At 35.9% G+C, this 13,775-nt stretch overlaps 1 protein-coding gene across 1 annotated transcript; it reads left to right on the top strand.

Annotated features, from left to right (window-relative positions):
- The first annotated feature begins 188 nt into the window (after window positions 1–188).
- On the top strand, window positions 189–8,627 carry adisspa (adipose secreted signaling protein a). The gene is made up of 6 exons (XM_055204741.2): window positions 189–338; window positions 3,429–3,531; window positions 3,963–4,099; window positions 4,194–4,344; window positions 5,108–5,233; window positions 5,892–8,627. Exons 2-6 carry the CDS (start codon window positions 3,513–3,515, stop codon window positions 5,987–5,989), a joined length of 531 nt encoding a protein of 176 aa, XP_055060716.1. The 5' UTR covers window positions 189–338; window positions 3,429–3,512; the 3' UTR covers window positions 5,990–8,627.
- Window positions 8,628–13,775: the final 5,148 nt, after the last annotated feature.

The following is a 13,775-nucleotide window of genomic DNA, read 5'->3' as shown; positions in this document are numbered from 1 at the left end:
CTCATGGGTTGTCTAACACTTTCTTGTCCTTGATGTTGTGCTTGTCTGAATTAAGACCTAAATTGCTTATCTTGGGATCTTCTTAAAAACATTATAATAAAACGAAGTGCCTATAAGAAGGTTGAGGATGAACATCTCAACCTAACCACTATCTGGTTGCAGTAATATTTGAAGAGAGAGATAGAGAGGTGGAAAAGATATTAAGTAACCATCACTAACCAATAGCTGCCACTCCTTTTTTTGTGACCGCTGCTGAGCGTCAGACCTGCACGCTGCGTTAACGCGGACTGGCACGCGCGCATCCAGCATCGCCACAAACCGGCTTTCCACAGTTCCAGGTAAACAACGTTTTCCGTGTATTTTTGCATTTTATTTTGATAAGCATCCCTCTCTGTACAGATTAACCTGATATGCGTTTCTTCCATAAGGTTAAATTTGTTAATACAATCTGTCATACTTCTGTCATAATTTAAACATGCTTGCATAACCTGCATCAAAATCTTATGAAGACTTTCCTCCGCGTTAATGTTAAAATCTTTAAGGTAAAGACACGAAACGCTACAGTGGATTACTTATGGTATGTTATTGTTATACAATATGTTACGCATCTTGCGCAAGCTGCTTTTAATATCTCGTTTTTAAGCATCTATAGTGACGTTGTACGGGACGGACACGCGCACAGTTTACAGAGAACATAGCGTGCTGTACTTTTAATAAATAATGAGAGATAAATAAAGGAGAGATGCGGTTTTGTCGGATGCTGCCTTGTTTATTGGTGCTCGCTGCGCACAGCACATGCTAAATCTCTCCTCTACGACATCTCCAGGAACTTACATCGATTACTTACAGATTTAAGAACGATTATCGTTGCATAAACAGCTTTATCTTGACATTATATGTGACGTGGTTTGGAAGGGGAGGGCTGATGTTGAGTTTAGAGACAGACGGTGAAATAACCTTGCCTGAAAGATTTTTAAGTGAACCTGCTTTATGGGTCAATATTAATCAGGATGGGCCTGAAATCTCATTTGCGTGCATGATCCGCAAATAGATTTACAGGGAGAAAGTGGGGGCAGGTTTAACACAGACACACACACACATCTTATTCTCCACTCAAAACGATTAGCCTACAGCTTGCAATGTTGTTGTTAACACTAATTGTGTCTAATGAAATGTATCCTGTGTACACTGTACAGTTGCCATTACTTTGACTTTAGACCTCATGATTTACTAACAAAATTAACCAACGTATTAACCTTAGATAGATGCAACTAATGATGAATTTAAAGCATTACAGGTGTAGGGGATCTCCTTCCATGGATTTTAATCCTGTACTGCAAGGATTATGAAATGCAAATCAGGAATACCCCATTGAGATGAGCAATAAATAATTTAGATGTTTGGAAAATAACCTGCATTGATTTCAAAGCACTTTATAAGACCCATGTTTAGAAATATAGTGCGTAAGCTTATGTTTTTTACCATGACAGACATAATCACATCACATATGACGCATTAGATGTGAAAATAAAATCTGATTTTAAAGTTTTTTATGCAGGCTTGTTAGTGAATTTAAAAAAGTAGAAGTAGGATTAAATGAATTAGATTATCTTTTCTTTAACTACATTATTATCATGTTATTAATAGTTAGTCATATGGCTGTAAAACTAAAAGGCCAACCTGATCTCACGAAAATCTATGTTATGGTCCCGGAAAACATGATCACTTTATCCATGACCATGTCAAGGAATTCAGCTTTTTCCGTGACGGGACCACGTATGTCTTTTCCGTGTCACTCCCACGGATTTCTTGCGTTATTAATGTATTGTTTTCTCCTTGTTTTTTCCTATTTTCTTACCATTGTTGCTTGGGGTTAGGGTTAGAATCACTTTCTGTTACATTTTTAGACATCCTAACCCAAACCCCGACTCTAACCCCAACTCCATGCGAGAATAGTTTTAAAAGCGGAAGAAAGAGATGTAGAAACCAATACATAAAAGTACATCCAAACCCCAAATCTTACCCCAACCCCAAGCGACAATGATTTGTAGGGAAAAAAAAAAAAACAATGAGAAAACAAAACATAAAATGACACGAGAAATCTGTGGGAGTGACACGGAAAAGACATATGTTGTCCCGTCACGGAAAAAAGCTGAATTATGTGACATGGTCATGGACAAAAGTGATACAATTTTCCATGATACAATTTTCCATGACCATTACACGGATTTCCATGAGACATTTACTCTGTGGAGTAAATGTGTTAAATTATAAATTATCATATTAATCAAATTTCAATTAAAAAAGTGAATGTTGAATTAAATGAAGTTTAAGTTCATTTTGTAACACCTACAATTTTTTAATTTAAAGTAAGAAAATTTGACAAAACTTAATTTTTTAAGTGTTACTAATTGAAGTCATTTTTAAGTATATCCAACTTTCTTTAAAGGTGCAGTGTGTACATTTTTGTGGCATCTAGTGGTGAGGTTGCGAATTGCAACCAACGGCTCAGTCCACTGCTCACCCCTTGCTTTTGAAACGCATAAAGAAGCTATGGTAGCCGCCACCAGAAAAACATATCATCAAAGGAGACAACTTAGTGAAAAAAGTTTGTCCGTTAAGGGCTTCTGTAGAAACATGGAGGAACAAAATGGCGACTTCCACGTAAGGGGACCCTCTGTGTATGTAGATAAAAACGTCTCATTCTAAGGTAAAAAAAACAACGCTTCATTATAAAAAGGTCTTTAAACACCCCTGATAATATAGTTTTGTATATTATTTTGCATTTCTGTCAAGAGATCCTTTTAAAAATTACACACTGCACCTTTAAAAGCCAATTTAATCTCATATATTTCCTTTTTTTTCAAGTTTCTACATTTATCCAAAAATTTCAAATCATATATATTTATATCTAATACAAATAAAAAAAATGCTGGGTTATTTTCAACCCAACATTGATTCAGAAAGGGTTCAATTAAACCAGCAAATGTTTATATTTTTCCAACAAGGTGTTAAAATAACCCAGCATAGGTTAAATTACCAACGAGTTGAGTGTGTCCCTTTTTGACCCGTTGCTGGGTTGAAAATAAGCCAGCATTTTTTTTTTATGTAGACCCCTGCTGGTTGCTGTGTTTCCATTAACTTTTTTTGACTCATGGTTTAGAAGTGCCTGAAAAGATCATATTTCCGTAATGTATTTTTAAGGGCTGTATATTGCATGTAACAATGGTCGTACAAATTATTTCTCTGACTCTGATGATGTTTCTACAAATAAAGCAATAAAGAGGTCAGATGCAACTTTTTCTGTGTAGTCATTTTGGGATAATTATCCAGTAACCATCTTCCAGTAATCATCAGTTTTTGTGCTTGTAGCACAGGATATTAGATTGTATCAAGACTTAGAGGCGTCTGTTTTCTGTTTACCACAGGGATCTGTCTTTTAGTGTCTGTTATTAAGAGATGATATCTCATTGACGTCAGTCACCCCTGGATTTCCCTGGCCTTATGTCAACATGGCAACAGGAAGGAAAAGTCAGTATTTCACATGCTGTTCTGAATATGTATTAGTACGCAAGGCTTGCAAACATACATGCAGCTTGTTTGGCATTTAACATTACAGTCTCATATAAATGTGCTTTTTGTATTTATTCATTTGTGCTGTCTATACTGTTTCTATTTGGCCACATTTACATTGCATGTTTAAAATGACTCAATTCCGATTTGTTTTTCATCATGTGGCTCAAATTGGTTATAACCCACGAACATATAAGCAGGTAAAAAGCATGTATTCCGATATTCTCTGATCAGTTTCAGGCCTCATTCATATGTGGAAATAAATTGGATACATGCACTCACGTCCAAAATATAAGCGGACAGGCTGGATTTTCCAGCCTGATCTCACGAGAATTTGTACATATTTTATCTCTGTGATCTCACCTCCTCCCTTGCGGTCCCTCCACCAGGCTCCACTTCAAAAGGTGGAGTCGTTCGTTTCCCTGACGATGAGGAGGATGCCCCCATTAATAACAGTTGTGATGAAAAGACTCAGGAAAAAGTCATCACTGCTCTGCCAGAGCCTGATGGTGCATATCTTGTAAAGGTGAAGGTGTTCAAATTTTGAGTTAAAAACAGATTATAACCCAATTGCAAGATAAGCATGCTAGAAAATGGAATAATGTGAACTTTAATTACAGGTGGGATTCTTAAGGAGCCATCACAAATATGAAATTGTCTTCTCTTTACCGCAAGTCCCTACACTGGGCAAAGATGTCACCCTTTCCCCCGCACTTCGTACTTCGGCACGACCACGCCTTCGTGCAACGTGCATCACACCGCAGCCTGAGGGTATGCATTTTTTTTTGCGGAGGTCTTTTATCGTCTGTGACTAAGGTTTTTAATAGCCTTACTTATTTTACTGAGAGATGTTTTAATTACAGAAGTCACTGAAGCATAAAAAATGATTTGCAAAGGCACTTGGTACACTTATTACATAGAGACTTCCACCGCAGTAACCAGGGTTAAATGCTTTGCTCAAAAGTACAAAGGTTATGGACAGATTGTGATAACAGGAACTGTCGGGTCTCCCAGGTGTCTGAGATTGAATTAGCCACCTTTGTGGTAGCAGTCAGGATCTGTAACTGTAAGCATTTGTCTTTCGTGACTCAATTAGGAAGAAGAAATGACCTTGATTTAATGTGAACTAGAAAATTGCAGCTAGAAAGGAAGCAATAAAAACTATTCATTTGAAAAAGGCAGTAAAATCACAAAAGCTCTGGTTCATCTGATTTAAATGTATTTGAGTGGTAGTAAGACATCATACTACAATCAATAGTCACACACTCGTATTTCAGCCACTCATCGATCTCTCCATTAGCCGAAACTCACTTGGCGTGTTTATAGTGGTGTCATTTTCCCCCCAGTTGAATCTCACTGCAGATTTACTATATCTGGGTTTATAATAGGGGATCTAATATGAGAGGCATGCACTCTGCCATCAATAAGAATTATCCTTAAAAATTATATGATGCTTTTAAATCTTTTATCCTTGTTACCAACCCTATCTATATGCCATTCCCAAAACCTCTTTTCTATTCCCTGCCGTTTTAAGGAGGTGTAAGGGTGGTTTGTGAGTACATTGCCAAGCAGGAAGGAGTGGTACAGGAGGAGCTCACCCTGGTCAACAGGAGCAGAAGGGACAGCAGTGTCAAAATTAGATTACAAGCCAGAGTCATGGGTGAGATCTTACACACACCAGCTGGTCTTTTATATTTTAGGTGAAGTATGCCATTTCCACACCACTAGCATCATTAAGCAGAATTGAAATAATAATGACTGTTCTCATATATGATTTCGAAACAAAGTGGCATGAGGTCAAGTACTGTAGCCCTTATGTTACTTGTGAATTTAAAGAAAGGGTGGGCATTCCTGGTCCTGAATGGCCACTGTCCTGAAATTTAGCTCCAACAAAGTAAATGTTTTTAAATAGGGTTGGAGCTAAACTTGGCAGGGCAGTGGCTTTCCAGGACCAGGAATGCCCACCCATGATTCAAAGGGTACCTCGAGTATGAAGACTTGTATACTTTAATACAAGTATTTGGCTTCTACTACTAAAATGCATTGATAGAAACTCATTAAATATTTTCATTACTTCAAAAAATCCCAACATTTAATACTTATTTTAACCTGTAGAGGCCGCCATTATGTTTCACGCATAGTGCTTTCTGGGTCGACAATGGTTGTCGTAAAATTTGACTACACTTACTATAGTACATTTGACCACTCTCACCTTCTTACATGTCAAATCGTTTTATCTTGATCATCTTTAATTTGCATGTTTTGGTAAAGAGTGAAAAGACATCACTTGTTGTACAATAAAACTACCACTTTTACAGAGCGCCACCATGGGACCCCAATGTTACTTGACGGTGTGCACTGTATTGGAGAAGAAAAGAAAGTGGCCTCCAAAAATAATGACACCAAGAAGATGTGACTGAAGCTGTTTACTTTCTGTGTAAATGAAAATAAACAGAAATCAATGCACTTGTGATTGTGCATCTGAATATGAAGAAACCGACTCACCCCCAGCCCCTCCTACAAGATCACAGGATCTACTGATAGCTTTCTGCACAAGCACAAAAATAAAGCATTAATCACTGTCCACATATTCAGTCTAAACTTATAGCTTTTAGCAGAGTTGTGAAAGTCATTGTTTTTCATGGGAATGTATACGAAAGCAAGAGATAATGAGAAGTGCAATGCCAAATGCAGGTGTGTATGTTGTCTTGTGTCATGTCTGTCCTCACATTGACTCTGCTTTTACAGTACATAGACAATCTAAAACCTAAAGGGGTCATAGCATGATAATCTGACTTTTTCTATATTTAAGTGCTATGATTGGGTCCCCAGTGCTTCTACTAACATAGAAAACGTGAAAAAATAACAACCCAGTAACTTAGTTTTGAAAAACCATTCTCTGCAAGCATGTGAAAAAATAGGTAATTTTGATTTTGCCTGTTTTGTGATATGGAAAGCGAGTCTTATTACAATAATACTGCCCCTTAATCTGCACTATCCAACCACGGCACTGCCATTTAGTGCAGAGAAAAAGAAAAAATAATTGAGAGCACAATTGAGATTCAATTTCAACAAACCACTATTATGGTGATCAGTGTTTGCATTTTATCAGCTCATTTGCATTTAAAATGACACAACCAAAACAGCACATTTTTGCTTGCACCTACAAAATAAAGCAATAAACCCCAAGAAGCAGTGGGTTACCAGTGCTCCGCTTCGCACCATGCCTAATAACGCCCCTTAGCTGTTATAAAATGCACTGTAACCCCACTGCTTCGAGGGGTTTATTGCGTTTATAAAACGGTTACTTCATGCATAACGTTAGCGGGATTTTATTTACATAAAACACAAATAAGTTGTAATTATATTAGTACAAATATTACTCTTCCTCCAAACAAAGTAGTTCCTCAGAATCAAGTGTGACTGAAACAGAGCGCAGTTCCCAACCAACGAGATGCAGCAAAGACACAATGAAAATATGATTTAAGACTGTGGTGTTTCTTTTATAAATCACCATTCATCTAATTTATACATTAACATTTATATTGTGCAATTGTTGAAGTGATGATCAAATATGCTTGGAAGCATGCTGAGCTCTTTCCCGTCAGCGTTTTTTTCTTTCCCCGTCAGCGTTTTTTTTTTTTAAGTTGCCACCCAGTTTTAGTTTAATGCCTTGCAGAAAAATTATCTTCTTTAAATAAACATAAAATATCAAATGAAAGAACAGACCATCCGCTTTCAAACAAAAACAAAAAAAAGTTTCATCCTATTCATCTGTTCTCTTATCACCTCTCAAAATTTTTAGCTAAAAGCAGAGATAATTCCATTTTTGTGAAGAACTTATGTAAGATATCAGATTCAAAGCCATCAAAACTCACACGCTTTGTTTCAGTGTTGAGTGAATGCGTCAGTGTTTAAGTTGGGTAAGATCGCCACCCAGTGGATAATAGCGGACGTATGAACTTGAGTTAGAAACTCCTCAGACAACGTTTTCTCTAAATCGACGAGATGACTCAACAATATTTATTGACATTTATCTGGATATTGCCATTAATTGTGCAATTGTAGACAAATTAAAAATATGATTAAAGAGTGTGCTGTTTATTTTCATAAATCAGTACGCAGCAACAGTGGCGCAGTGATACTTATGTAATGTGGTCTGAACCATGAGGTTACCGGTGTATTTTATCACGGCTTAGAACGCGTCTCAACCAATCAGAATGAAGAACCAGAACTGCCCGTTGTATAATGGCAATTTTAACATGCTATAATTAATTATCTGTGGGGTATTTTGAGCTAAAACTTGCACCCTGGGGACACCAAAGACTTATTTTACATCTTTAAAAAGTCTCATAATATGTCCCCTTTAAGTCACTTTTAAGGAAAAATAAAATAGACAAAGAAAAAAACTGTGCACTTTTTATGCTTCTAAATGAACTCACAATAAAGCTTAGCAGGACCCCCCCCCCACTTAAATGCCCATTAATGTCAACATTATGACATACTTAACAATGGTTAAAAATGGTGCTATTATCAAGTGTATTAAATATGTGAATATAATCTATGAGTGAAATCAAATGTGATGCTTTTAGTCTCATAATTAGAGACTTCACCCTGGGTTTTATAGACAGGGTCACATATGTCATTGTTATCCTGAAATGCTCTTCAAAATTCTTTCCACCAACACATTTCTGCACATCACATGCTTAGTGTCCTATACATAAACTATTTTGATAGTGCTTGGCACAAAAGTAATTATCAACACAGAAGAAAGTGTAAAATCACAAATATGTATCATTCTTCTTAGCTTTTAAGCTTGTTATTTATGATACCTATTTAGCATATCAAGAGTAGTGCACAAAAAAATGATCCTGGCCACTGTACTGGATAATTCACACCAATATGGTTAAGCAATCAAGAGAAAGGGCAATATATGACAGGAGAACCATACAGTATGTAAATGTGCTGGCATAACAGCCCTTAACATTGTCTTTTCTTCCATCAATAATTTATTTGTTTTCTTGTAAACATACAATAAAAGTTTTATCAACTTAGTCATGGGACTGATATTGATACATAATGCAGAGAAGACAACAACAAATACAAACATCTTTTTAAAATGTTGTCACCGTTTCATGCATTTCCTTTCAAAGAAAACATGTTATTTATGACATTTGAAATTTGATTTTAGGCTTTACTGAAAGTGATAATGAAAAGGCATCCTCAGAGATTTTCTAAAGAGGCCAATCTCAAAGTAATTCACATGACAGGTAGAAATTCTTATCTTCTGAAGATAACACTGACATTTTGACAGATACTCTTTATTAGAGTAATATCATGAAGCTCATTCGACTGTTGTTGTGTTCACATACAGTAACTGCAAGGCATAGTAATAAGATGTAAATCATAAGTAAATATTGAGATGTAAGATAAATGTAAAAATGTGTAAAAAAAATAATACATCAATGTAAGCATTATATTGTGTGGATGTGTGATTTTACTGTCCAGTATGAAAATCCGTAAGTACCATTAAGTGTTATGTGTACACTGTAAAAAAATTAGCTGTAATTATGCAGCTGTTTGCCAGTAACTTGCTGTAGAAGATAAAGACTAAAAATGTTTAATGTTCATCTACAGTAAGTTACTGGCAGCTAGTTGCCAGTAATACCCAATAATACTGTAATTTCTACAGAAATGTTTTACAGTGTAGAAATATTACACTGTAAAAAATTGCTGTAATTATGCAGCTGGTTGCCAGTAACTTACTGTAGAAGATAAAAACTGAAAATGTTTCATGTTCATTTAACTTTGAACAGACTCTTGCCAGTAAATAACATAAATGTAAAATCTACAGTAAGTTACTGGCAGCTAGTTGCCAGTAATACCCAATAATACTGTAATTTCTACAGATTTTTTTTTACAGTGTAGAAATATTATCTTGCCTAATCTTTGTCTTAGTTTAAACAGAAAGCAGCAATGATACAAGCACCTTATCAACAATAAGTGGAGCTGTTGCCTGTATTTCCACAAAATGGACATCAGAGAAGGATGATGTTGCTGATGAGTTGAAAATGTTCAACATACAGTGTGTAAGCTGGATTTACTTGTCTTCGTGGAAATACAGTACTATTTAAATGGATTTTATGCAGCTGTTTGCCAGTAACTTACTGTAGATTTAAATGTATGTTATTTAACAGTCTGTTCAAAGTTAAATAAACATTAAACATTAACAAGATTTTATTTTTACTGTATAAAACTATACAGTAACAGCGTCATGCCTCACGCTTTGCATGAGGTTGTTATTTTATAGTTTTGTTCTGTGAAGATAGAGACTTGTTGATGTTTAATGTTCATTTAACTTTTAACGAACTGTTGCAAGAAAATAACTATTTTTATTCTAAAAATCTATTTTAATCTACAGTAATACTGTAATTTCTACAGACATTTTTTAATTGCAATTTCATAAATAATTTTGTAATTTAAATTTTGCCAAAAGAAAATAAATTGCATTACCATCTTGATATAAAGGATGGTGAAATATGTGACTCTGAAAACGTGTTACACATGTTAACATGTTATCACCTTTATAAACCTTAAAGGTCTACATTTTGCCACTATAGCAGTTTATAATTTATGCCACTTGGACTTAAATACTAACACCTAAAAGCTCAAATTTTACATAACTTAAAAAGCAAATGTTTTTAGGATCCAGTGCCAGTGCAATGCTTAGCACAGGAAAGGGCCTGGTGGGCCGGTGTCCTGCAAAGTTTAGCTCCAACCATAATTAAACACACCTGAAGCAGCCAATTAAGGTCTTACTAGGCATACTAGAAACTTTTAGGCAGGTGTGCTGAGGCAAGTTGGAGCTAAACTCTGCAGGACACCGGCCCTTAGGGTGGCCATGCGTGCCAGTTCCGCCGGACACGTCCCGAACATGTTTTCGGGTTCGTTCTCCAGAAGTCGCGTTGGTCAACCGCATACGTCATCAAGGTTTAATATTTCGGGTTACATTTCGAGGTAAGAATGAAACTACAATGATTGTATGTCTTAAAAGAAATACATCTTAATTTTCTAATGTATTTTTAACTGAAATGTGAGAACCTCGATGACGTATGTGGTCGAGCAACGCGACTTCCGGAGAATGAACCCGAAGACATGTTCGGGACGTGTCCGGCGGAACTGGCACGAATGGCCACCCTACCGGCCCACCAGGACCAAAGTTGCCCATCCCTGGCTTAGCAGTTCACCGCATGAACAAAATTGTCCAAAAACACGGGTATTACAGGGATAACCAAATGTAGTTCAGCTGGTTTTGTGCCTTTAATATTTTGTATCTCATTATATGACTCACTCTGTGAAATACAAACCTGATTTCAAAATGTTTTCCAAATGTACTTATTTCCTTGTTCTTTAAAAACATATCATACAGATATGTACAAAAAAATGAGGAACCTAGTTTCTGTAAAACCCAAGCATTTAAATTGATTTCATGTTATTGTATATGTTAAATGCCCTATTTTCTATAACCAAGCATAAATAATCAAAATATTCAGGCGCAAGGGCTGGTATTGGATTTCACAGCTATGTCTACTGATAAGCTTATTTTAATATCATAGTATCAACATATTGGCTAGGTCAGCTTTACGTGCATTGCAAAACAATAAAAGTCAATTATTTTAAGAAAACTTCCTTGTGTCACTGTGGCGTCATTGTTTTTTTTATTTGCGTGCCACAAAGCTGTTGAGCTTCAGGGTAGGATGCAAAAACGGCAGGGTGTTTTTAAAGGGACTCGGGTAATTTTAACTCATTATCCCACTTAAGCATTATCATTATAACTCAAGCTAAATCACTTGAATACTCTCTTTAAACTGAGGTAATAACTCTATTATTTGTAATGACTTAATTACAATTTTCTATATTTAGACTTTAACATTCTGAAAAAAAAAGATTCAGTCAATGTACTCATTTTTTTAAGTTAAGTTGCAATCAATTTATTTAAGCTACATTTAAACAAAAAGGATTAGTAAAGTAAAATAAAAAACATTTGTTTAAATGTAGCTTAAATAAATTGATTGCAACCACTTACCTTAAAAAAATTGAGTAAATTGAATGAATCACCTTTTTCAGTGTAGAGTACTTATTCATATGTCATTATGAATTAAATACTGAAAAACAAGAACGAAAAATACATCTAAAAATGAAGGTCTAAACATAAATGATTGGTAGTAAAATGTTACTGAATGGTTTACAGTATTAATAATATTTTTACATCATAGCAAGATGACCACACAATAAAAAACTAAAATTAGCAATACAACTACAACAGTTTGTACAGAAAGATCTGAGATACGCAGCACCACATTAGTTTAATTTCGAGCATGAAGCATGAGTTACATATTCTACATTCCTTTAATCAGTACATAAGAGCCAGTTTTCCAGAAACAGTGATAAGATTAGTCCTAGACTAAATTAAATGTTCAAGCTGTCCAAACTGAAAACAACTTGCACTGACATATTTTACATCAGTGCCCTTTGTTTAGCTCAAAATGCACAAGTTATGTTTTTAGGAAGGCACATTTGTTAAAACTAGTTATATATTCTAATTAAACTAACCTGGGCTATGTCGATATGATGGGAAACACACAGCCCACAACAGAACCTGCTTTATTTCTTAACTTAAGTTTGATCTTCTCCTCCTCCAACAGTGCGCCTTCCCCACAGGTATCGCCATACGAAAACGCGGATGACACTAACCAGTCATAGAAAGTCTTTAAGAAATGCTTGACATATTCCAAAGTATCTCAGTCTCCTTTCAAAGATTTGTGCTGCCAAACCAATCAAGCTTATTGTTCAAATAAACACCCAAGTACTTACAGTATATGATGTGACAACCTCAATATCCAACTCACTTGAATTCAGTGGCATAGCGTGATAAAAGATGTCTTCCGAAATCAACCACCATTTCCTTGTTCTAACTAATATTTAATCAAAGAGAATTTATCTCGTATCAATCCACAAAGCTCTTTAAGAGTTCCCTATATTAAAGCTACACTGTGTAGGATCTACTCCCATCTAGCCGTGAAATTCTATGTGACATATGTATATTACTTTCTAGCCTCCCCCATTCAGAGCACATTTTAACTACTATGGTGGCCGTTTCATGCTAAGGTTAACATGGCTTCCAGTACAAAGCTAAAGCAATGAAAAATAACTACAATTTACAGTGTCCTTTGCCTGTGATCCGTCATAGTACACAGATTTATGTTAAACATGGAAAAAGTCAGATTTTCATGATATGTCCACAAAAATCACATATAAAAAGCAACCATAAACGTAGCTTAGACACTCATTTTTCATCGACGCGAGGAAAAATATTCCAGGGGCTGTTACACTTGGTATAAAGATGTGTTTTCGTCGATCGGATCACAGGTGGACGAGAGAGACACATCACGTTTACACCTGGTATTTAAATCCGTCTTTTTTTGTCCATTTTTGACCGCTTCTCTCTAGATTACTGAGGGGATGGTCTGTGGACGAGTCCCTCTCCTGTCATTTAGTCATTAGCGGGAGTAATGACGGGTTTAAATGAACACAAACTAATATTATGTCACTGCTTGTGTTGTAAGTAAACATCCTACACAATGTTTTGTCCATGTATGTTTAACAGCTTTCTCTGATATTCCAGCGCAATTGCTGAAATAAGATCACACAACTTTTACACGCTTGTAAATTGAAACTAATAAAAGACACAGAGATCAGCTGTTTTATCAATGAAAAGCTAAAATTAGCACACTACCACTAACAAGACGTAGTGTTATAATCATGCTACAGTTAGCCAAGGAACTATAAAACTTCGACTTTACACAATAGACTGAATAGACTTAAACGAATATGCTGAATTACCTGTGGAGAAGATAGAAAGCAGGCAACTTCGGTGTCCCTTGAGCCTCATGATCTTGGAAAACTAGCATTACTCCAATATTGACTTTGGTCTTGTTGTTTTTCCTGTCGCGTTGTAGTTTTAAATCTCTTTTTCGCTTCCTTGGCGACTCGTTTTAATGTCCTCGAGAATAGGTTTTCAACAGGCTTTCAAATCAAAGCATTAGATTGCGTGTTCCTCACAATGTGCAGATTTTTCTCAATCCCAAGGCTTTCTGCCTACGCAGGTTGCATATGCAGGCGGCATACTTCATCAAGCCTGG

This window comes from Misgurnus anguillicaudatus, chromosome 3 (genome assembly GCF_027580225.2).
Source record: "Misgurnus anguillicaudatus chromosome 3, ASM2758022v2, whole genome shotgun sequence".
In the NCBI taxonomy this organism is placed as follows: Eukaryota; Metazoa; Chordata; class Actinopteri; order Cypriniformes; family Cobitidae; genus Misgurnus; species Misgurnus anguillicaudatus.
This window is presented reverse-complemented; position numbering and strand designations above follow the sequence as displayed.

Bases quoted from the DNA above. Each gene is read 5' to 3' on its own strand.
- adisspa (XM_055204741.2), top strand. The intron at 4,345-5,107 runs GTATGCATTTTT...TGCCGTTTTAAG, and splicing joins CATCACACCGCAGCCTGAGG to GAGGTGTAAGGGTGGTTTGT. The intron at 5,234-5,891 runs GTGAGATCTTAC...CCACTTTTACAG, and splicing joins ATTACAAGCCAGAGTCATGG to AGCGCCACCATGGGACCCCA.